The sequence below is a fragment of the Perna viridis genome, chromosome 3, assembly GCF_037379345.1.
Source record: "Perna viridis isolate PV_CMFRI_1.1 ecotype Kerala chromosome 3, ASM3737934v1, whole genome shotgun sequence".
Classification (NCBI taxonomy): Eukaryota; Metazoa; Mollusca; class Bivalvia; order Mytilida; family Mytilidae; genus Perna; species Perna viridis.
The window spans coordinates 54382675-54408583 of NC_142447.1; the positions used below are offsets into that span (position 1 = coordinate 54382675).

At 33.6% G+C, this 25909-nt stretch overlaps 1 protein-coding gene across 1 annotated transcript; it reads right to left on the reverse strand.

Annotated features, from left to right (window-relative positions):
- On the reverse strand, positions 1 to 24546 carry LOC148622934 (potassium channel subfamily K member 18-like). The gene is made up of 3 exons (XM_088573285.1): positions 24406 to 24546; positions 8135 to 8698; positions 1 to 3250 (listed from the first exon to the last, which is right to left on the reverse strand). The coding sequence occupies exons 2-3, from the start codon at positions 8547 to 8549 to the stop codon at positions 2418 to 2420; spliced, it is 1248 nt and encodes a 415-aa protein (XP_088429411.1). The 5' UTR covers positions 8550 to 8698; positions 24406 to 24546; the 3' UTR covers positions 1 to 2417.
- Positions 24547 to 25909: the final 1363 nt, after the last annotated feature.

Genomic DNA, 25909 nt, shown 5'->3' on the forward strand with positions numbered 1-25909 from the left:
TCTGACAAGTAACAATTTTATTATAATATTTCATCAAAATATCACAGATAAATTCAAAAAGGACGGAACAGAAAGACAACACATATCAGCCTAATAAAATAGAGTATCTGAATAAAAAACCTCACAGAATTGTCAACAAGATCTATCTACAGGAAGTCGTAATGACATAATGTTAGAAACAAATATTTAAAGGTAATAAATACAAGGCAGCTATACAAATATGCTTGGAATCATAATAATTTATCTTATACGAGATCGACTTTAAATAACACGAATATTTTGTCCATAAACAAAACAATACAAATAACATAGAAACATGTATCACCTGAAACCGAGTTATTGTCGATTAACACCGGTTTGTTTTATACACATTAAAACAGAACTTTTACAATTTCAGTGTTGTGATCAATTATTTAAGTAAACCCATTATTTGAATCAAACCTGAAGTGTCGTTTCCACTGTTAATGTGTTCTATGTATTTCATGAATTATTTCCATTCAACGCAGTTGTAATGCATTTGCATATACTAACATTTTTAACAGTTAAATCTTCCAATAATCTTATCTGAACTTAATTTCTATTATGAGATAAGAATTTTTTCTTGACAATTGAAGATTTGTTTATCAAGTAGTCAAATACCATTGTGAAAAGACTTAAAGATATTCTGCATGAAGCACTACCTGGTTTGTCAATTTCGGCAAGTCAATTTTGAAGAGAAATAATAACATAGCACGTATACAAATGAATTAATTGTACAATAAAAGATGTGTCTATGATATCAAAAAGGATAACTGTTTGTAGCTATGCAATCCTTGCGAGTATTTGGTAGGGTGGACCAGTAAAGTTCTAATCTATGTCATTATAAACAGTTTTCTATGATAGTTCAGAGCTTTATATACACGTTGTTTAGCGCAAGATACTGATCCTTGTAGTTTCCCGGCACCATCTAAATATTGATAGTAACTGACATTAAATGTAGATAAATATAATAACAAATCAAAAACAAAGATGATCAGAAAGAAAAATGTATAGAACAATTCAGAAAGCACTATTGTGTATTAGAAGTACACTTCAACAATAGAGTAGTAAAAACAATCAGCAGTCAACAAACAATAACAGCAGTGTGCGGGTTACTGGACGGAGTATTGTACAAATCAAGAAACCATGACAGCAGGTTAATGGACGGAGTAATTCCCCCAATATATAGGGTATGCGACAGAAGTTATACATATATATATATATGAATTGTTTTACTTCTCACCATAGAAACGCGAGAAAACGTCAAAGAAAAAAAGAGTATTTTTTTCTAACAAAAAAAAAAAAAAAAAAAAAAAACACTAATCCCTTTCATTTTTCACGAACAATTTAATATTCAGCAGTAGGTTGACTAAGTTCCAAAATGTTTAACTTCAGCGCGATTAAACACACCATTTCCGTGACAACGAAACAAAATATTTAACTAGGGTTAAAACAACGTCCACAAAACACAGAACGGTTTGACATTTAGAAACAGTATAAAAAATACAAATTATCAGATCTAGTTTGTGTACAGAATTATCTCCAATATTTCAGTCAATAGTGACTTGGAAAGAAATAATTTTATATAACTTGTATATTTACATTCAAACATGTCCATCATGATCATTGCGTACTTTTGGTTGCTAAATCATGACCCTACGTCACGGCACTAGTCTTGAACAAAGTGTTACCTTTCTGTACTTTACAGGCGTTTTTCACTCTAACCGTATTTATCTCCTATCTATTAATATAACGCCCGCACGTTTGATCTTCCCTACAGTGATCGATAGAACCAGCCTATTCAAATATTAAACGTTGATTAAACGTTGACGCTTAATAAGAAAACGAATAGAAATATACTAGATATACAGTTAAATAAGAGATTCTTATAGAATCGAATATGGATTATACTTTACTACATTCTAAAATTAATGTTTCTTCATTCAGACTGATTCATATCTGTTTTTGTAACTTTACGTAGAATGTCACGAACATCAAGTTATATGGTAAATTCTGCAGATGGACATGTTAATGTGTTTGGTGATGATTTAGTTAGGAATTAAATCGTTTAAGGACGTAACAAGAGTAACTGTTTAAATCTGTTATGTATTTCTTTAAAAAAATATTAATGTATAAAAATAAAAATTGACGATTAAATTCGTATTGCTTACATAATATGTCTTTTTAGTAAGATTATTTGATAACATGAAAAATTATGTCAATTTAAGTTATTTAACAGAAACCTTTTAAGACAATAATCATTAGTAAATTCCTTAACGTTTTTCTAATAGTGTATTCAGAAAACGAGTTCTCGTTAGATTATGAGCCCGCTACAATACAATAAACTTTGTCGTACTTGTAACGAATGTCGTAATGACCAATATGTCAAAATGTTTCAATCAGTCATCTTTGTCCAGAATACCAAGTTTTTGACCAACCCACTTGCACTTGGCAATAATCTCATCCTGCATCAGAGAAAAGCACATTGATAGGATTGCCATTCCGAACAGGACATATATTGCCCCAAGAATCATCTGAGCGGTTGCCGTCGGGTTGTCGAAGTCAGTGCCTGGTACAACATCTCCGAAGCCAATGGTACTGAGTGTGATAAAGCAGAAGTATGCAGATTGAAGATTGTCCCAGTTCTCCCACAGACCGAACAACAAAGCTCCACCGAAGATATATCCAGCTATTACAATCATTGTAACTGTAAGTGGGACAGTGATCTTCTTGTCATCGAATTCGTCGTCGTCATCGTCGTCATCGCTATCGTCGTCACATACCATAGGCTCGCTTCTTACTTGCTGTGATCGATTTGCGAGTTCCTGTTGTGTTTTGAACGACTTAATATCCAGCGGCACGATCTTGACTGGTTTTGGTTGATCAGTCCCGCCTACTCCACCTTTACCATCGGGAGATTTCGATGGAATTCGGCTGAAGTCGGACTTGTAATCTGTTTGCATCGGCGCAGATGCTGTAATAATCTTTGACTTATCGCTATTCCAAGCGCCTTCTGGTTCTTTGGCAACCGGTTTAATCGTAACGACTTTTGTTGTTTCCTTCTGTCTACACCATCCGCAGCAGCATATTTTTGCGTAGATGAATCTGAAGATATCTGCTAGTACGTCTCCAATGTTTGCAAGACAAAGTAACATTAATGGTATACCAAGAACTGCATAAGCAATGCACACCAGTCGTCCCCAGAATGTTTTTGGAGCTATATGTCCGTATCCTGCATGAAAAATATTAAAATAAACATAAGCATTTCACTGAAAAGATCCATCAAAATGAATACATTAAAACAAAAACAAACGAACAAAAAATGTTTCGATGATCGGCAATTGACAAAATATCAGTTTATTATTGATAAAAGCGTAAATATAGTATAGGAGAAATCAATTGAACTTTATGTTTCTCCTGGAATGACAATAAAGCGTCCGTAATCATTAATTTGATTATAAGTTTTCATGGGTTTTATATTAGTAGTACGTCAGACTGATCCTACTTAGTAAATTAATTTAACGAACACGGTAATACCGTTGCTATGTACAACTAGTTTTCTCACAACTTTTTTGATAAAGAAAGTCCTTAAAAGTTTTATTTGGCTGAATTCATAAAAATGGCTCTTCATTAAACCAGTTTCATTCGCAAATGGATACATGATTTAATAAAACGACTATATATTAATCGATTTTGAAATTTGAGATCCCATTTCGCGAAACACAGTTTCCTCCGTGTGCCTTGAAAACTATCCGAGATAATGGAATCGTATAATGTAACCAAATCGACCGACAATTTTCTTTGATAGATTACATCATTTAAAGTCCATACGACTTTATATCATGCCACTAGTACCAGATGGTATGGTGTATTTTGCTGTTAGAACTGATTAAAACTCAAGTTTTATATTGATTGGTAAGGTGACGATTGTTTCTTATATGTTCGTCAATTCTCGTGATACCTAACCTTGTAAAGTAACCATGTTTTAACTGAAAAATGTGTAGGCGATGTGAAACAGAATGTTAAGCGATGAAATAAACTGATGAACACAAATTCATGTAATTATTTTTGTTGTAATTAAGACACGAAATGAAAGGACGATCATTTTGGTCTTGTTTACAGGTGAGGTGCGGTAAACCGTGTTTTCATTGAAACACCGAAGTACTTAAAATACAACGGTAAAACACCAATCAGTCCAAGGAACCGCGAGATTTCACATACCAGATTTAAATACACACACACACAATAGATATCGTCAACATTCTAGCAGTTTGACTGTTAACCTGATGACTCTAAAGTACTGATGTGAACTACTAGTACTATGTATATGTATTTGAGAAGTCAAATCTACAATTCTGAAGCAAAATCGTCGTATACAATAAATTAGAAAAAAAAATCGTTTTTTTATATAAAGTTGCTGATTAGATGGTAGTAGCAAGGTTCTTTGATTAAAGTTGAACTTAATAGGGATACTAGTTTTAAAATAGTAAAATATATAAGAATATCTATATAGCACTTGAATAGATAAAATCAATGAACACTTTTACAGTGTTGAAATGCTGCTGCTTTCTGTCCTGTTTTTCGCTGACGTCAATCAATTCAAAACCTTCATCATCAAATATTTAAAATTTTAAAGTAAGCCGGGTTTTCAAATCAATATTTGTTTATGAAAGTATATTCCATTAGTTCTTCTATACAAAGCACATTGTGCGAATCGATTTGGCTACTAGTAATTAAAATGACAACTAGGTGGAAATGAAAGGTGAAAAACAAATAAAACGTATCGATCATTAAACTTGTTTTGTTATTAACGATTTTGTTATGTTTCGAAATTTACAAAAGGAATATTCCATAAGCCATGTGCCCTGGCAACTTACATGAATTCTGACAATAGATTACGTTCCACAAAAGGAAGATGCGGGTTAATGTATCATTGTTTCATTGACTTTCTTAATAGGCACTGAATGACACACAAAATTTGAACTGTCATCTGATACAACTTTTATGTAATGTTCCATTAGTATTATGTTTCCTTCTTGACTATCTTTGAACATAAAACATTTCCACTCATATACGTATCTAATAGAACTGTTCAGGCTGTACGCTTTACGTATCTAATAGAACTGTCCAGTCTGTATGTTTCTGTGCACGGTTATTATATTGCACATCTTAATCCAACATACAGATTAGGGTACATAACTTCGTCTTTATACAGTAGGTAACGCTTCAAACACTAACAGGGAACAGGGCCCGTTTAAATAAAAAATCTAAAATTGAGACTTTACAAAAATCCTTCCTCAACTCACATTTCGACCGATCAAATAACTTGGAATTGAAGATTTAGTGGAAAATCTCAATTTAAGATTTGTTATGAAACCAGATCCTGATCTAAAGAGAACGGATAACTTAAATATACCTTGGAATAACAGTTCCTTATAGGGAATAGGAGACAAAAAATCTGCTATAGGTAATAGGGGCGGTTTCATAAAATACCTCAAATTGACATCGTCAAATCCTTGAGTTTACCCTAAAATCTTCAATAACAAGCTATCTGATTTTGTCGAAATTTCAGTTGGTGAAAATCCTCAAATTCATATAGAGAACAGGAAACCCAACGTTTATTGTGGGAAACGCAGTAACTCCTTTAGTGAACAGGTTACCCAAGAATAATTTATAGGGAACACTAGAACTCCAATGAGCATCACAATAACCCTTTTAGGGAAAATGAACCCAGCTAGCGTTTTATAGGCCAAGCAATGACTCATTTTGGGAACAGGAGTCCAATAACTTTTATATGGAACACATTTAGACATGTACATCAAGTTCATATATTCAGCCAGTTATAACCTCCTGAATTCATCTGGCTAAGTAAAGGATATTTTGAACTGTTTTTAAATGAACCAGACTGTGTAGAGTGAAGGCATTACAAAACTCGTATTTGCAGCATATATTTCGAAAATTTAATGTAAGTCTTTCATAGGTTTGTCAAATCAATAGTCCACATGTAAATGACTGTATTATGTTTTTTATTCATAACTGTTCCCATTCCCGTTCCAAATTATTAAGCAAACATAAAAATGCATAAATACCTTATTAATGTGTAAATTACAGATGTATATTTTAGATTAAAATTCCAAGCTAAAAAAGTACGAAATAATTCATAGAACACACGAAACGAAATACTCGGGGTAGAACAATGCGGCATAAGTGGCCAGTCCGTGGATAAACAATAAAATGGAGTTTCCGTGATTTATTTCTTAATTATATATGTCAGCAGCCAGGAGCCCATGATGCAGAATTTGCTTTCTCTACCACATTTTTCAGCATGGCTGGCCTAATTTAATGACAAATCCACTTTTAAATGTAATCGAATGACTTGTAATTTTCATGCACTGTGCCGAAATCGAAATGTAATGAGTTGCGAGGTTTTTTTGTGACCTACGTAAGGTCATGTGACAGATTTTTTTCAGTACAGTAGCATCACCAAAAGTGGATCCAGGATTTTAAGTTAAGGAACTCTTTTAAGCTAAAAATGACACGATAAGCCGTTACGCAAAATTCAGCTTCTAATTCATAATTTGACTTTAGGTACTTTTTTGTTATGTGTGTTTGTTTGAAAATATATATGTGTGTGTGTGTGTGTGTGTTTTTTTAAATATATGAATTATTCCCAGATATTAATTACTGTTATTGAATTCCAGCAATGATACTACTATATCAAAGAGAATGAAACAATTGCTTTCTATTTACATTATTTACAAATTGTTAAATCATTACATTACAATTAGATTTCCCTGAAAAAAGGCGATAAAAAACAAAAAGAAATCTAAATGTAAAACTAAAATACATTACCACCATAAAGCATATAAGTGCAATAGGTGGAAGCCGCGTAGGAATTGTGATGCAATTATTAGTCGTTCTGTTTTTTTTACGCCGTTTACTTCTAACCATCTAGACAAAACGAAAAAAGATTTTCCAGCACTACATTGTTGATCGTTTGTACGTAAATACGTTTGGATTACAAAGGGTGACTTGAACATTCAAATATATAACAGTAACTATAGAACCACAGCAGATATCTACATATAGACCTACGTACTGATTGTATGACGTATAAAAAGAGGAGCAGTATTTTGTCACAATATCTGCCTGCATTGATTTAGTTCGTTTATCTTATTAGACTTCATATAATAAAACAACCATTTTATGAACGGTATATTTCATGAACGGTATATATTTTATGAACGGTATATTTCATGAACGGTATATTATGAACGGTATATTTTATGAACGGTATATTTTCTGCTCCAATATTACCAAAATAAGATTACAATGTTAGTCTTCGAATCTTTTAAATGTGCTTATGGTTATATGTACATGTAAAAGCTACGAATAACCAATAATTGAATTAACGCATAGTTATTTTCCGTGTACCGGTATTTTTATCATTACATTTTGCTTCTGTTCAGGTTTTCGTCCGTTCTTCAACATATGTTTTAATAAAATAATTTAGTGAATACTTAGTCTTGTACCTTGAAAGACAATCAACGCCGTGGTATTCTACATTCCGTTTTGAACACTATATAACACGTTTGTTTTCCTCGTGATTATTCTGTGATTAAGATGATAGTTTATACATGACGTGCTTCAAAGCTTTTCAGCCATGGTAAAAAAGTGATACCAATATGACCAACGTGCAACACCTTGGCTGCATCTATTCAAAAAATATGAAGAAACTAGTCCTATTAGAATCGAAATAAATCACGGAAACTTCAATTTATCATTGTTTTACCACGAGCTTGCCATTTATATGTCGTTATGTAACCCCTCGCTATCACCCGGGGTTAAACAATGCGACATCAATGGTCAGCCCAAGGTAAAACAATGATAAAATGGAGTTTCCGTGATTTATTTCTTAAATGTCACTTCTGTTTAATTTTGAATATAGAATTGTCCACAATTTTTAAAATTTAACATTTATGTAATAATTTTATTACAATTTTTTTTTTCTCGATGAAATCATTTTGAATATTGTTGATTTTATGGTGGCTACTAACATTGATTGGAATTGGATTTACTAGATAGATAAAGTAATCACTTTAAAAAATATACATACCAATGGTTGAAATAACCGTGACAGAAAAGAACAAGGCACCAGACCAACTCCATTTGTACTTTGGACCATCTTCTTCACCATACGCCGTGCAGTTGGTGCCATCATAACCAATAGCAATGCTATTGTCTCTGAATGTAGCTAGAATACTCTGAAGTTGAATTACAAGGACGTCGGTTTGACCACTCCCTTCTTGTTCTTTAATCACCTTTATTGTATTGTTTAGTGTTCTTTCTTCCATATCAAGGTATTCGTCCCGCGAATCGTAACATATTTGTTCTTCGTTGTTCTTTTCCAAATGTTCAAAAATGAATCCACCGGCGACGCAATACAAAACAACCATAAAACAAAGGCCGACATGAGAAAACAAAAATTTCATAAATTTTCGGCAGCATCCATCTTTCTGTTTACTTCCCATTTTGTCAAATTTGAACGTTCAATTTTTTTCTTTCCTTTAAATTCCAATCGCCAAATACAAAGCAATTACTCTTTAAAATTCACATAATGGTTGTAGTTTTTTGTTTGTTTTTTTTGTTTAAAAAAATACGACGTTTCCTTCCCCGGCACCTGAAAAGACAAAAATTAAAAGTCTTGCTGATCAATGCAGGTACGCTATCATCTTTTACTTACTGAAATGAATTATTCAGTAACGTATCGATTCTAGGCTTTAAAATCCATTGTCACAGCAAGAACACTATATTAATATAAATAAAATTCTACCAATGTCGCATGAAGCTCTATTCACCTGTAGAATCAATAAGCTTTGGTACCATGGCAATCTAGCTGGTCTATAGTGAAAACCCAATCGCTCCATCGATGAAAAATAATTGCATTTCTCAACTGTTTTATTTTAATGACACCTTTGATGAAATAATTTTTAAACATTTTTTGGTTTTAACTTTGGAACAATATATTGCATCGATTCCAGAAGTTACTAGGTTCTTCGTAATTAATCAGCATTTCCTTCTTTGCACCATAGGTTCTCCTGGGATCATCAAGTGAAAAAATCATAGTAACATGTATTTGTCCGTAGAGAAAATCATAGATAGTTACATAAATCTGTCCGTACAGAAAATTATAGATAGTTACATGTATCTGTCCGTAGAGAAAACTAGTCTAAATACGTCGTTAGAACCCTGATACAAAAATCGAAGTAAGAAAAATGTAACAATAGTACCATGACAACAAACTACAGTACTTTTTTTTTTAATTTCTTTTTATGAAGATAGCATTACACATAACAAACTGTTCATGACTGAAATTCCAATTTGCTTCGTGTATACACGTAATGTGCATTCTATTAGAATAATCTCTTTCGTATCTTAAATTGTGCTTGCAATGTGTATTAAAGGCTCACCCAAATGTGAATTAGAAATTGCTGTTGAAAGCGGTTACACGCGTTTCGAATTCGCTTTCGCAAAAAAAAACTATGCGATAAAGAGAATATTTTTATTTGGATTATTGTGTTCACACGACTGTAGAATGTGTATTCTATTTCTAATTCGACTTTACATAGCCAAAACCTTTATTAAAGGAATGACTGTTATTTTTTTTCTGTCTATGAAGAAATAACATCAATCTCGAAGCGCACACTTGTTTTTCAAGTGTGCACCACGGATATTGAGGTTTTTTCAAATAGACTGAAAAAATGACAGTAATTCCTTAAAATTTAATTTTAGCAACATTAAAAAAACTTTAAATCATTGAAAAAGGTAAATGACGTCACAGTACCATTACAAAATTTTGTCTTGGAGTGATGGACAAAATGTTTAATCTATTCAGAAAGCGTATTACTTCTGAAATCAAATCTTTGCTTAATGGATGATTCATATTATCAATTTTCCATAATGCGTAGACGTGCTTGTAAATGGAAATTCGCATTTGATTTGCATTGAATACGCATTAAAAGTAAATATACGGGAGAAAGAGGCGTTAAATAATAAATTATGGACTTAAGGTAACAATTGCCGAAAGTCCAGTCCATATACATAACATATGACAATATCAAGTTTATAACAAGAAATTTGGAAGAAACCGCAATGAACTAGACATGGTACAGGCATTTCAAATGAAATGGTGGGTTAATCCAGGTTTTATAGCGCGCTAACCCACCGCTTCCATTGCTGTTAATTGTTTTGAATGATGAAAATTACGAGATTTCGATTAAATATGGATGCATTAATAATGGCTATAGAAAAGACAAGGTCATTCAACTGAAATATATCAATACAATGTACAATACTAATACAATCTCCGAAGTACATTTGTGTAATTTCAGCATTTTATATTGTGTTTTCAACGTAAGCCAGTTGCTGATCTTGAATTTATTAAAGTGGTTAGACTGATTTCTTTCAACAAAAAAAAAATTAAACAGGTTAGCTCGGAATGTCAATGATTTATTTTGAATATGAACCAAAATATTTTGTCACTGAATCAGTCTTAGAGATTTAATTGGTATGTGAAGGTCTATAAAAAAAACATGTACACGCCTTAACTAAAATACCAATACCTTTTTTACTCGTTATGTAGTGACGGATCCAAAGGGGGTGAAGGGGATTGGTACCCCATTTTGATTAGAAAATTTGTCATTTTGATGCGTAAAATTGACAAAATGGCAAATAATGTCCTAGCAGCCCCTTTTTTTCTGAGGAACCCCGGCTGGCACCCTTCCTTTCTAGAGTGTATGGATCCGCCCTGTCATGTTTCGAGTTAGACGTTTAAAAAAGTGTTTAAATCTATTATAAATGGGAAAAAGTATACTGTTTGACAAAACTCGGAAACAGTTATATATGCATTTGCATTCATTTTGGACTTTAGATTCATTTAGTGTTCAGGTGAGAGTAAAATGTAGGAAACCAATGATAGTGATAAAAATAAAAAAAGACAAAGCACTAAGTCTTTGTCAAGGAAACAGAGATAAATACGACAACTAACTTAAAACCACTGTCGTAATTTCAACCCTTCGGGTTCATGGTTCCGTTTCTACGAATCAACGACAACAGAAGATTTGCAAATTCATATGAATATATTTAAATCTCTCCTTGTAGTACCATTCAAAGACTCAATTTTTGGTATTTGAAGTTTGAATTTGTCAGGGCGTCTGCACTACGTTTTTTTTCACATACAGCACCGGGCATTCAACTTTATAAAAAATATGGTATTTTTCTCTAGTTTGCAGTTGAACTAAACCGTCTTTAAAGTGGAAAAATGTGAAGAAATCAAGACAACAGACATTTAATTGACAAAATGTTTATCGTTTCTAAGAAAGTTTGATGCGCTTAGTAGTAGAGAGAGTTCATGAACATACATATACATTTACTAGTATATTATCGTCATACATACTTTCTCTCGAGTATTAACACGTGCTTACCTAAAAGATGAATTCGTGTTTCTCTAATTGTTTTTTTTTTTCACACCTCATATTAAAGCAACGATTAATGAAGGCAGGTAATTAAGAGATCAACCAAAGGGTGGTTCATCATATTCATACAAATCAATTTTGCAGCGCGTTATATATTTTCTTGGAGGAACCTTCTACATTTGCGCATTTTTATCTGTGGTCCATCTGTTCAAATATTAAGCGAGCAAAACTCGCTCTTAATGAGGTAGATCTAGGGTAAGGGACAAAACTCTTAAAAATCACTGGAACGTTTGTATTTAACATTTTACATCAATCTCATGTAAGCATCAAGGTAACTTGGATTGATTCCATTCTGTTTCAAATTTGAAGCGTGTAGGCTTTGGTGAAATTGAATGTGACACAAACATATTACTGATTTCAAGAGTTATGTCCCTTACCCTAGGTCTACCTCCATAAATGTAAAGAAATTCGTCTTAAACAAAAAAAAAACAAACAAACAAACAAAAAAAAGCAAACAAACAAACAAAAAAACAAAAACAAAAACAAAAACAAAAAAAACAATGCTACATCTTTATCTATATAAGCTTTGAAATGTAATCAAAACACCTGCTATACGAAACGCTTCAAAGATCCACATGTTATTGGATCGGAACACATCGGACATTATTTTCGGTTGTGGTAACACAAAGCATTCTTCGCAGAACCCGGAACCGATAAAATTACAAATATTTGGAACATCTTTTTAATCCATTTTATTTAAAAGGGAACATACTGAATACTTCACTCGCACTTTCTCATATTCTACATTTGAGCAGATAATACAAGGAAGAAATTGCTTTAAGTGGGAGGAAGTCTGAAGTATGAGGTTCCCTTTTCGACAAATGAGGCTTCATGCAACTTATTATTTTGCCAAGTTTGTTTAGAAATTTTCATCAGTAATATGTGGGAGACAGCAAAGAACATTCCAAATATTTGCAAAATTATCGGAAGAACAATGTCGGATTCAGGGTAGATTGTAGGGTTTTATCAAGATCCTTTCAATCGGAAGTAGCTTTTTTGAAATTGTCAGTAATTCTGATTAATTAACATAGACGTCTTTTCAAGGTTTTGTCTTGTTTATACTATTTATGAAGCTTCAATGGATCGCGATGTAGTGTTTTGCTTGGACGAACGTTTTTCGAGTGTCAGTATGGTGAACTTGGGACGAATTTCTATACATTTAAGGAGGTAGACCTAGGGTAGGGGACATAACTCTTCAAAATCATTTGTAACGTTTGTACTCACCATTTTTCATCAGTGTCATGTAAGCATCAAAGTAACTTGGGCTGATTTCATTCTGTTTCAAAGGAAAGCTTGAAAGGCTTTAGTTTAAACATATTTTATTAAGTAATTTGCATATTTTAACATCAAACCAAAACAATAGAATGAATTGCTTTAGTGAAATTGAATATGATACAAACATATCACTGATTTCAAGAGTTATGTCCCTTACTCTAGGTCTACCTCTTTAAGGGCGAGCTTCGCTCGATTAATATAGTGTAGACATATACATAGAAGCGAGCACCAAGATTCCCATTTTTTTAACCCTATCTTTTAACTTTGCGAAAAGCTTAAAGAAATTTTCAAACCCCACTCCGATAAGGTGCGAAATTTCTCTTGCATGCTGGTTTTGATAAAGATTTTATGTGATGCCTATAGGTCAATTTCAGCCACTGTCGTGGCTTCATTCACAAAAGAAAACTATGCTTCCATTTGACCAATACAGTCGGTCGAGGCTATACATGTACTTTATCCTAGGCGGGTTAGGTTCTTGAAAGCAAGTGGAATAGCGAAGAAAGACGCGTACGTATACACTTGTCAGTGCAGGCAACCTTACCGGAGCCTATCCATAAATAATTTATGAAGCAGGGAAATAAATTAAAGGAATGCATTGAAAACGACTTTATATTTTTCATCAATTTAGATCGAAGATCAGAATTGATATAGCAGTCGCCAGAGCCTTTAGATTTGTAAAGCCTGATAGCATCCGTAATTATCGTACTCTACCGCTGGAAAATAGTCCCATTGGTATACCCCACTAATGTTCAAATGCAGATAGTTAGGTCCACTTTATAGGTATTTCTCATATATAAAATTTGATTACATATTTTATGTCAATAATCAAACCCAATAAACAACTTTTAAGTGCGAAATAAATATGCTGATTAATTTGGTTTGTATTAACCACGATCCAATTGAAAAATAGTTCACTCCTATACTCTTATCGGTACCTGTTTATTTCTATGCATTTACCCGAATAAACCAGTCATCGATATATTCAAATTGCCTATTCATTTTTAGAAGCTTAAAAAACATCTGATGCTTAGCTAGAAATGAAAACCCTGTGAGATCATAAATAGTCATCAATCATATAATGGAAATATAAAGAGGAATGCTGAGCTGAGTACCAATTGGAGGAACTGTCTTCAGATATTTCATGCAGGCCCTGGCGGATAAAAGGGGCAGTGGTTACGATCAAGAAATTTGTATGAAGAACGGGGTTTCAGGCTATTATTTGCCACTTATCTTTTGTCCGTTTGTTTTACAAAAAGGTAGCATGACCCCCAAAACCATCATGACGTATTTTTATTACGATTACCGCCTCGTGACATCAGAAGCCCTGGTCTGACAAATAAAATTGAAACTTTGCACAGACGATGCCATAAAAATTTTGATTGTGCATTTCTCTTGAATTGTGTCATTTTTTTTGTCTGGTGTTATTGTTTTTTGCAAATTTATAATCATTCTATCTGGCTATTTTGGTCATGTGTATGTTGTTATAATAGAGATGTAGGAGCTCCATGGCCCTAAAAGTGCATGACAAATATTTCCTGCACCTGCCATGATTGGTTAAAATATATTCAAAGACTTTTTCGTTAATATTGATGTATGAGTCTCTGAAACTAAGTGCATTTACACATAGGCGTCCATGGACTAACTTTTAGAACTTGACTATAAAGCTTATCAACCGAGAAATGTAGCTAGTTTAGAGGAATGTGTATCTAAGGATATGATTTATTTTAATGTTTGTGGCTTAATTTTGAATGACTTAACAGACAGCTTTTTTGACCTGTAGGTCAATAAATTGAATATATTTCGACCTGAAAATTTGAAACCTGGGAATGGCCAACTAGTAGTTTGTAGTTCAAAAATGTACTATGTCGGAGAGTTTTGAGTTCATTCATCTAGGTGCTCCATGGAAACAGATACAGAACTTGAATGTTACACAAACTGGCGCACTGCTACGATGCATCATGAATTTTGGTGTGTGTGTGGTTTTTAAATGTCATTTGTAAAGAATGGTGAATTTAAAAATAAAAGCAATGAGTTCAATATTAACCTTTTATAACAATAAGCTTGCGTTAAGATACGTTTGAATGCGATACCCGTACTTTCCAGATATCCCATATTTTGCAATTTGACGATTATTTGAGGCGTAAAAATTCAAACGATCGATATAAATTGATTCAGTACTTTGATCAATGTTAAAAATTAATTCTGATTTTCTTGCTGCGGAACTTTTACTTTATGGCTGTTTCTGCTGACTAACGCATTCCGGTTAGGCTGTTGCTATTACTGGGGACCATCTCAGGAGTGTTATTTTACGTGCACACACGTTGCTGTTGACCTCACTTTGTGGTCGCTATTAACCAAAAAAATGGAGAAAATTCACACCCGAACTGAATCATATGGGTACAAGTACCATGCCAGGACCAATCCATTATCCATTAGTTTTCTCTTGATCATATTTATGAACCCCTTGTCTTACGTCGTGTGCATTATATTTCACAAATTTATTTCAAAGTTCTCCACGATCACATGGAAACTGTGTCTTATTTATCCAAGATCTGTTCAGTGCCTATCTAATGAAGTTATGTTATCATAATCTTTACTATTTTTAAATCTCGTTTTTTTCCTAAGGAATCATGGCAATATTTCATGAATTATACCAGCTAAACTCTCACGGAAAATACAGGTTAATACGGGCAAACATGGAGCAGACGTCCAGGCAAATGAAACACATGTCAAATTTAAAATCTGCCCAAATGTCGTTCACCCAAATTTTAGTTTGGAATTAATGAACCAGCTTAACCCCCATATTTACAGAGGAAAGAATTTCTGAACATGTACGTGCATTTATATTGTTTTAGGTTGTTCTTGTTCAACTAAGAGTTGCAGTAGTTTTTCAAAGCTTTGTTTGCTGTTTAAATATTTATCCATTGGATAACTTGTATAGTTTGTGATATCCGGTAAATTCCAGCGGGAAAATGTTTTGAACGTTGTCCATAATAATCACGTGTTTTCACCTCGGCAGAAAATATGTATAAGTTATAATGCCAGATATTCTTTTTCATTATACAGAAAGCACATCGAACTGTTATCACGTTTTCTTAAGAAATAAAATAACGTTCTAACTCAGGAATCTTCTCATAGTTTTAATAGAAAATGTAACATAAATGTACTAGATACGTTGACGTATAAACCGTTTAGATTACCATAGAAAAACATCCTGAATTAATCCACTATTTTCCACTCATTTTCTTTTTTTTCAAAAACTATTTTCTCCGTAAATTTTTCGCTTTACTGCAACTTTCTAGCAGTATTTCTAGCAAGACGAATATTAGTCAATTAGAACCTCAATCAATTTTGAATAGATTAACTTTCTATAGAAGGCTATCGATTACAAGGTGCGATGCTGAATAATTAACTTGTACTCTCGGGGAAAATTGTTGATCGTGCATTGAATTTAGCTTAAATGTCATTATAGCTGCATATTTGAGGAAGCCTACAATTCTAACAACAGGCGTACAGTCCATTATTTTGTAATGGGGAGATGGTTATAAACATTTACGTCATATACGATTAGTTCTGACATAGCAGTTTTATGACCAGCTAAATTAAGTCTTCCGGAATGCGAACATTTGTATTAAAATTTGTCAACTAGTTTCTTTTATACTTTAGAGAAGTATGACTGTTTAAAGAATTTTGAAATTAAATGTACTCGTTACTTCCTTATCAAAGACGTGGGTAATATCCTGATAAGTAACGGGCAAGGTATACCGTCGTCTTTAACGAATGTATGCACAGGTTATGATTTACTACATTTCCAGTGAAGATAAAATTACAAATAAAATGTATCAATAAATCAAACCAAATAATACTATAGGAGATCAGATATAAAATCCGGGGGCAATGTATGTATCCTTGGATCACATTTGTCACGAAACGATCATGCATGTAACTTCTCAGGTGTGCCTATAAAGGCATTTAGCAAGTTACCCTATTTAGAGGAGATTGCCGTTTACGACTGACTGGAATCATTGAATTTATAAGGTTGACCAATAATGTAATGAAAGGGTGTTTATTGCGATTTGTTTCTTCAGATAGTAATGTCTTTTTTATACTTGAAAATAATTCTTATGAATAGTTAAACAGTTTGCTTGTTTCACTGAAGTATTGCAGACATACAGAAAGTGAAAATGATGTTTCTGTTGCCTTTATAATTTTGATGCATGGTGGTTTAAAAATGATGGTCCACCCCTAAAACCACTGATGTTTCCTTTTATTCCTTAATGAATGGTTTCGGAGTCCAAGTTTTTTTTTTAAATAATAATAATAAAAAAAACCCTGAAAATGGTAATATTATCGGCTTTGGCCGGATAATAAATACTGCTGTTTTTATACACATTACCGATACATTAACGGTTATAAATTGAATTACATTTATAACAGATCATTGATATTTCCTATACGTTGTTTTTGTTTGGTTTCGATTATTACTGTTGGCTTTTCGGAAATGGACCATATTCCGAGTACATGAAATATCTCTCCTCTAAACGCTACAAGGTGATATGCAGACAAAGCACCGTTTGAGAGAAATTCTGAAGTCTTTCTAAAGTCAGTCCTTTAGTCAAACAGGAAATTTCCGTGGTTTGTCTGTTTCGGACTAAATAATGACCTTGATTTATTGAATTTCCAGTATCAGAAAAAAACTGGGTTGTAAAGTAAAAGTGCCACACCGTGATAAACGTTGGACTCCTTTACTAACTGCTACAGATTTGAGTGATTGCCACAAAAATCAATGTTCGTAGTGCTATTTCGTTTGGTTTTTTTTCCAATTTCAAAACAATACATGATTGATGTTATTTTTTATTCGATTACATATATATTGACGTAGAAAAAGAAATGGTTAATACGAGATGAGAGAAGACTTCTGTGAAGCTATCCGTCGATACCAGACCGCACTAAAACTAGCCGTCAATGAAATTCATTATGTTGGTGTGTTCAAACAACATTTTTTTTTAGAACTTGGTTCTAAGAAAAAGATGAAACCCTTAGAATAGACACGTTAAACTCATTAATATACCCCCTTCACATACTCGTTATTTTATTCGTTATGAGCATGCTAGCCACTCGTAAAAGTGGCTTATTTCGCAAGGATTCGTGTTAGTATTAAGAATCTTGTAAATTTTGGTGATTCGTAAGGATTCGTAAGAAAGACTTATGTATGTGAAAGGGGTAAATGAACATTAATATTATAAATTGTCTAAAAACATGTCACTTAGGCTATTTAAAGCTAAGCTTATAGAAAACGGAGCTGCCAATATATGAACATGACTCGTATTTTTGAATGACTTGATAAAAATGTTGCATTTGAAAAGTGCATGTTCATGTATACATGTAACTTGAGAATGCGATAAAAATCCACGTTCGTCACAGTAGAAGAGCATAAGGGACGTTAAAGCAACATCTAAAAAAAACAAAAACAAAAACAAAAACAAAAACAAAACGAAACAAAACACAAAACACAAAATATGCCAAAAGAATTACGCTAAGCCTGTATATAATTGGACTTCAGAAAAGTTCAAAATCTTTAAAGAAAAGCACTACTATCATAGAGAAATACCGACCAAGGATGTATATTAATGAATACACCTGATAGTGCTCAATTTATAGACAAATCTGTGCAATAAATCTACTTTCTGCGTAGATAATGGAGCTGCCAGGTCGTTAAAAGAGCTTTATTTTAATGGTTTCATGCACCAACTATATACATACCTGAAACATTTTTACATCGATTGAAGATATATCTGGTCGTAAAAGATTCACACGATCCAATATTTGTAAAGATGACCAGCTTAGATCCAAAAGATTGATATACAAGTTGAAAATTTCAAAATATTTAACTTTAAGAACGTCAAAGGTTGACGTCAAAAGACGACATTTAGGAAAGGTTTTACGTTATAATTGTCAAAGGTGATGTGTTGTAGGCATGTGCATTGCATGTAGAAGCGAGCCCCTTAAGGTAACATATTCTTGAATTCTCATTTTTATCTTTATGATCAGCTCCAGCTATATTCTTGTAAATTTTAGCGGGTTTGATTCATAATATGCACGAAGTCCAGAAAGATCATAATTTTCCACGGATGACGGGATATTTTACACATGACCTAGCTAAAAATGCAACGGCAGTCATCCCTTTTTAGAGTGAATTTCAAACGTCAGCCGCGGTTCGAGACTTCTTGATATAACATGCGGCGATAACATATACATAACACGCTGACGCAAACAGAAAGCTTTGCATAAATTAAAAAAAATGATTGTCTCTCCTAACTTGGAAAACTAAGCTATGCTTCGATTTGAACAGTCAGTGGAACAGTTATCTTGGTTCTTGGTTAATACGTAAGCGACACTAGTTTAGAGAAGATTGAGGAAAAGAAATATTATTCAGGATTTTTTTTCATTAATATTGTATGAAGCAGAAAAAAAAATAAAGGAATGCAATGCAGACGAGTGTATGTAAGTAACGATAATGTATTTTCGTTTTTTTAATCCCGATAAGTGACATATTTCTTATTTTATCACTGCGGAACTTGTCAGTTTCTGCTAACTACCAAACCCTGGCAGTGTAATATTTTACATAAAATATCACACACGAAATGTTTTATTATTTAATTATCCGATCGATATTAATATTTCGTACGTTTTGGTCAATTGAAATGATCAGATTACATCCTGATATGGTCAATAGTTTGGCATCAACCATTTAAAAATGATTTGAAGGAAATTTTATCCTATGAGAAAAATGTTAGGAGTAATGAAAACAAATTTCATGATGCGCTAAAAAAAAGTAAAGCACCCTCACTAAAACAGAAAGCCAACAAACCTACAAGCAAAAAAGTCAGTAGCACTCCCGGAAATCATATTATGAAAGCCTATAAAGTGAATCTTTCGTATTTGGTTTTATATCTCTAATGTAGATGTATGTTGATATTTCCAAATACATGTATTCGTTTCGGTATTTTATAAGGTCTGTTGCTAAACATAAAACATTGCTAAAAATTTTGAGAAAACAAAACCTTGGCAAATCTCCCTCTTTGAGAAAATTTGAGAGCGAAATCTCACGTTTTTATTATACGACGAAAACAACTGCGGTCGTATTATGTTATGGCGCAGTCGTCGTCCGCGTCGTCGTCGTCGTGGTCTGGGGACACTTCGATTCCGTGTGATAAGTTGTGGTTGACTGAAATGTTGATATGATTTTACCAACACGTAAGAAGATTTCTATTTAATTTGGACTTTGTTGCTCTAGCCGCTTTAGAAAAAGGGACCAAAACGGGTAAAAATAGTTTAAGTATATGAAGAAATCGACTCAACACTATTTGCCTTTTTGAACAATTCGTTCGAATTTCGCATGGTGTACGCGTGAATAAATAAAAAATACAAATTTTAGATGTTGTGACATTTCGGTTGAACAAATGTAAAATGCTGCGCTTGGATACATGTTCAACCAAGTACCATTATTTTTAGAATATACTATCTGCAGCATATATATACATGTAAAATTCAAAATTTCATAGTTATTAATTCACTCAAGGCTAACGAAAAAAAACTTTTGATAAAGACTGGGTAGCACGCAACGTGTAGAAAAAGACAACGTGACATCACAACATACGTGCGTATTTATCTACTATTAGACAATAAAACTCATTATTTTTTAGAGTAAACATGATGTTCCGAATATTTACACAGTCCTTTAAGCGTAAATATACTTTGGTAAAAATACTATTCGTTGTTATATTTTACAAATGTAAGCAAGAAAGTAGCCAATGGCCAACGTGGAAAAAAAATAAGATTTGTAACATAATTGTAATATGGACAAAAAGGCTTTTAACAAAAAGACTGATTAAACATTTAATATATATTATCATTGGGGTTATGTAATAAATTGTCAATATAGTTAATAAAAGTCCTGATTAAAAGCTGTTCGCATAACTTGAAAAAAAAATGTCTCACATTTTGTTTTCAAATCGATTTCTTTCCATTTTTGCAATGTCCACATCAAAGGGGAGAAATTTAATATTGTAATACGCTTTGATCATATCATTACGTCATAAAAGTATGACATCGTCTGCAGCACAAACTGCTCTTTCCAAAAAAGTTTGTTTTATCAATGTACGCTAAGAAACAACTTAGTTACATTGGTGAAATGGGAAGCAAGCATTCTTAATGTTACCAGTCCACATATGAAAATGGACGTTCTTGTGATCGAATAATGCTTTCCCTCCACAATTAACGGCATCTTTCAAAGATTTACGATTGTAATCCTAAAACAACAACCATTTTCGAACATTTTATTACCTATATTGCCTCTGATAACTCCACATTCTAACAGCAATATTTCGGTTTTCGTAACCAGCCCCGTTTCAATCGAATGTGACACCAACAACGTACGAAACGTCTATCCGGTTTGGCTGATACATTGTATCTATCACTGCAGGCCATCTCATTAATGTTGTTTTCACGTACATCCACCTTGCTGTTGAGCTTTTTTGTCAATTTTTGATATAAATGAAAAAGAAAATGTGAGAGTTCACATTACAACCACAAAAAGGTATTTGGACTAGTGGTTGATTTTACCTACATACAATGACACCCACCTCCAATTTGATTCTCCATTTCTAATAAACGCAACAACCTTGACATTAATGAGAAACATTTCTCTTTCCAATGAAATAAAATTTACGCATGTGTTCTCCGGATGAATTAAAGTCTTATATGTGTAAGGCACAGCCTACAACCGAGTTTTTTCTTACATTTGTTAAGTTATTGAAAAAAGGACGATAGTTGAGAGGGGCGAGATAGAATAGGTAAACGGTTATCCATTAAGTTCGCACAATCGTTAAATCTATGCTTTCTTCGGCACTCATTATCATATTTTGGTTATTCACTCTTCCCAATTAAATATCCTCTTGATATTTCACACCCCGACCCACGCACCATTGGAATTATTTTCTCGGTGAAAAGCAGGTGTTCCTGAAAGAGACCAAATGCATTTAGTCAGAAACATTGACGACCAGAGCCAATCAGATGTAATCCTTTTGGACTTTTCAAAGGTCTTTGATAAGGTACCCCATGAGAGACTTCTATATAAACTTCAACACTATGGTATCACTGGTACATGTGAATGGATTAGACACTTCCTCCATGATAGAGAACAGAAGGTTGTCCTAGATGCTTTTTCCTCCAAATCAGCACCAGTATCCTCAGGAGTGCCACAGGGCAGCGTCTTGGGTCCCTTCCTGTTTCTTCTATTTATTAACGACCTACCGGAGTATGTCAGCCATTCTGGTCAGATTGTTTGCAGACGACAGTGTACTATATAGAACGATGTCAACGCAAGCAGATGCAAGTAAACTCCAAGAAGATCTGGATACACTACAGCAATGGGGAAAGGATTGGCTTATGGAATTCCATCCCCAGAAATGCCAAATTCTACATGTAACAACAGAGAGAAAACCACTGAAAGAACCATACACCATCCATGGTCATCAGCTAGAAGTGGTAGAAACAGCAAAGCATTTAGGTCTGAATATCCATCATCGGATGAATTGGAATGGACACATAGATCAAGTCGCCAAAAAAGCAAACTCCACCCGTGCCTTCCTTCAAAGAAACCTGTATGCCTGCCCTAAGAAGACCAAGGAGCTGTGCTATACTACATTGGTGCGACCAATCATGGAATATGGGAGTGTAATATGGGACCCTCCAAGAACATCCGCAGTATTGAGATGGTACAACGCAGGTCCGCTAGATTTGTATATGGCGACTACGAAACGACAAGCAGTGTTACCACCATGCTTAACAACATGGTTGGACAACACTCCAGGAGCGTAGAGCCCAAGCCAAGGCCGTTATAGTGTTCAGCATTGTCAACAACTTGGTAGACATCCCAGCTACATATCTCACACCAGCTGCAGTGAATGTTAGAGGCCACTACCAGAGATTCTTGGTGCCATATGCCAGATCCTCCTGTTACAAACAGTCATTCTTTCACAACTCAATCAGAATCTGGAACCAACTTCCTCAACAAGTGATAGCCTGCAACTCCTTGGAATCGTTCAAGAGTGAGTTGCAATCCACCAGTCTGAGATAAACAACACATCCTCGTTTTTAGCTGCACTGTAAATATGGATTTTAACTTGCACCTTGGGTCCTTCCAGTGCCAATCACTTTTGTATATAGTCACCAACTAGTACGAGGATACACCAGGTGGTGGTTTTGTACTCAACATGAAGAAGAAGTCTAACAACGCTTATCTGCGAGTGTTTTTTTTTTCGACGCAATCGATATCGTTTCGCTTTTTACCTATTGGTCGTAAGGAGACTCTTCTATGGAAACCTGATTGGCCAAATACTGCTAAGTGGCGTTCGAAAAATCTGTATCGAAATTTTCAAATTGCGTTCGAAAAACAATCGAAAATTTGAGATAGCGTGCCATGTCTTATTTTCTTGGCAGAAATGTAGAAACTTAAAACAGAACAAAATTTTACTGCGTCGGCTATCTTTTTTTAAGATAGTACTTGTTAAATATTAATCTATTCTAAAATAAGGGGTATTTCAAAACGAAATCGTAGTGGATGGAATCAAACACTTTAAGTGGTAATTAACACGTGGCATAAGTTGAGTCGATTGATTTGCAAACTTCTGACACCCAATCTCAGAAATAGAGGTTCATGTCAATCAACACAAAATGAACTTTGACCTCTGAATTGCCTCGTAGTTTAAAACCATTCAGATTCAGTGTATTGTCTAAAAAATAAACTAGTCTAGCTCTAGATCATAGCACTTTAGATACCAGTCTGCCTAAAGCCAGTCCTTATTGCCAACCTTATAGCGTAGAAATAACTCACACACATGGCACATATGCGTTTTCGTATATCACTTAAATACATTGTCGAATTTATTATGTTCCATGAATTAGAAATACACGATTATCATCTAATTCCTGAGGAAGTAACACTATAACGTTTTCGATTCAGCACTTTCGTGTGAACCGTTAAACCTTTCTGAAACATTTCAAACCCTATACGTTTAATCTGAATCGTATGCAAAATATTAGGTGTGTAGCATATAATCTCTATTTATCAAAAGATCTTCATTTATGACACATGCCAAATATTTATAAATTAGCATCTTGTTTTTAACTGTATGTCATGTACATGTTGCCTGTTTCTGGCAATGTATAACCGTGTCATATTCGTATAATAACATCATTTCGGAAGCTTTGTAAATGTATTTTAATATACATTGTATTTTTCCCTCTTTCGTAAATTATTCAAATTTCGTTTCTTTGTTAAGTCAAAACTTCGTTCGGATTTGACTACTGGTTTAGTTTAGATTTTTAGGCAAATGGCTTATTTTGTAACTTTAAATGTATTCATACGAATTCCGTTGGGGTACAGAAGTAATCCTTTAAATTAGAGTACATGCATAAAAATGATAAATAAAATCGTCTCATTCCCTGATTAATTATTATGATATATTGCTACTGTCATATGCAAGCAAACAAATACAATAGGATTACAACTTACCAACTGTTCTAAATTTGTCTACAGGAACCTTTCCTATGTTTAAATTCCTCCACAGAAGCTTAAGAGATCGATGAAACCTTCTAAAATGTTTGCTTTATCGCCAAGGTTTCAACAATCAATGGTATATATAACCTACAATCTATAATTTTATTGCATTCAAACACGGGAATATATAAATTTAATATGGAGTAGGCAATGCCTAAATAAGCGAGCACCGTGAGCTTTACCATACAAGTACCGTCTGTGCGAGACTCGTAAAAATAATAAAGGACATTACAAAGAGGGTGGTCGATCCGGATGAAAATGTTTGTTTCGCAAGTGCAACATTTTTATTTATATTTAAGCAGCAAGCGAAATCAATATTTCTATTTGAAAATATGTCTTGTTAATTAATGGGGAGTTTTTTTTTTTTCAATAAATGAATAAGTTGAAATTTTTTCCCAAAAAATATTCAAACCCCATACCCCCTTTCCCCTCGCTCTCAAAATGCTCGATAACTTTATAGCACTTCGCAATAATTTACAATTTTTTTGTTGAGGATCACTTTTTTGAATAGTCGATTTTGAAAAGTCGATAATTTAAGGTTTTAGCACCATTTTCAATATTTGAATACAAACTTTGGATAAATTGGTAATGAAGAGTTTTTTCAACAGTGCTTTTTAGCCATTTACCATTGTATACAAATTGATAGCGCCATATGTATTGCAGGACACATTCATTCAAAATGTTTTCAATACCTTTAAGCCAAGATGACGAAAAAGATGTCGTGTTTGTTAGATTGATTATCAGCTTATAATGGTACTTAATTTTTGCTCTGGACCGTTTAAGAGTTTCATCCAAAATGAAAGCATTCTTACTTTAATATCTAAGACTAAAGGACATCTTCCTAGTTCCCCAAAAACCATGGAGCTAGGCGTTGTTGATTTAGCTCGGAGTAGAAGTTTTCAAAACTTCAAATGGATTTTTTCTATTTCATTATTACCAAAGCCCCATATTTCACAACTATACAGTGAGATTGGCTTGACAAGTTTATCAAACAGATCCAGCTGGTATTTAATTGAAGGATTATGGACTCCCCTTTTTTTCAGTAGGCGATACATGGCTTTATTTGCCTTTTCAGCTAAATGATGTTTGCAGGTTTTCAAGTTTCCACACTTCGAAAAATGTACACCTAGGTAGTTAAAGTCATTTACGATTTCCACAGCAGAATTGTTGTAAACAAAATTCATATATTTTTTATTTGTCTTTTACTCGTGCACGGAACCAATAAATCTATGTGTTCGAACTTCGGCACCTTTAGTTTAAACATATTTATTCAAGTAAATAAGCAAAAGCAAATAGAGTAAAAAGAAGCTGAAACAAAGTGTCCTTCATAGTAAACTTGCAATATGCAAGAAGATGCTTATAAATAAAATGCGTGTGGAATGATTTTCTTAACTGACTAGTAAATACGACAAACGAACAGAAAAAAGTGGGATTACAAAATTAGTGAAGAGATGCAGTA

What these genes read in the sequence shown, in the direction of transcription:
- LOC148622934 (XM_088573285.1), bottom strand. Translation starts at nt 8,549, where the DNA reads ATGGGAAGTAAACAGAAAGATGGATGCTGCCGAAAATTTATGAAATTT. An exon ending in CACGGTTATTTCAACCATTG is followed by an intron (nt 3,251 to 8,134) that starts GTATGTATATTT and finishes TTTTTCATGCAG; the next exon opens with GATACGGACATATAGCTCCA.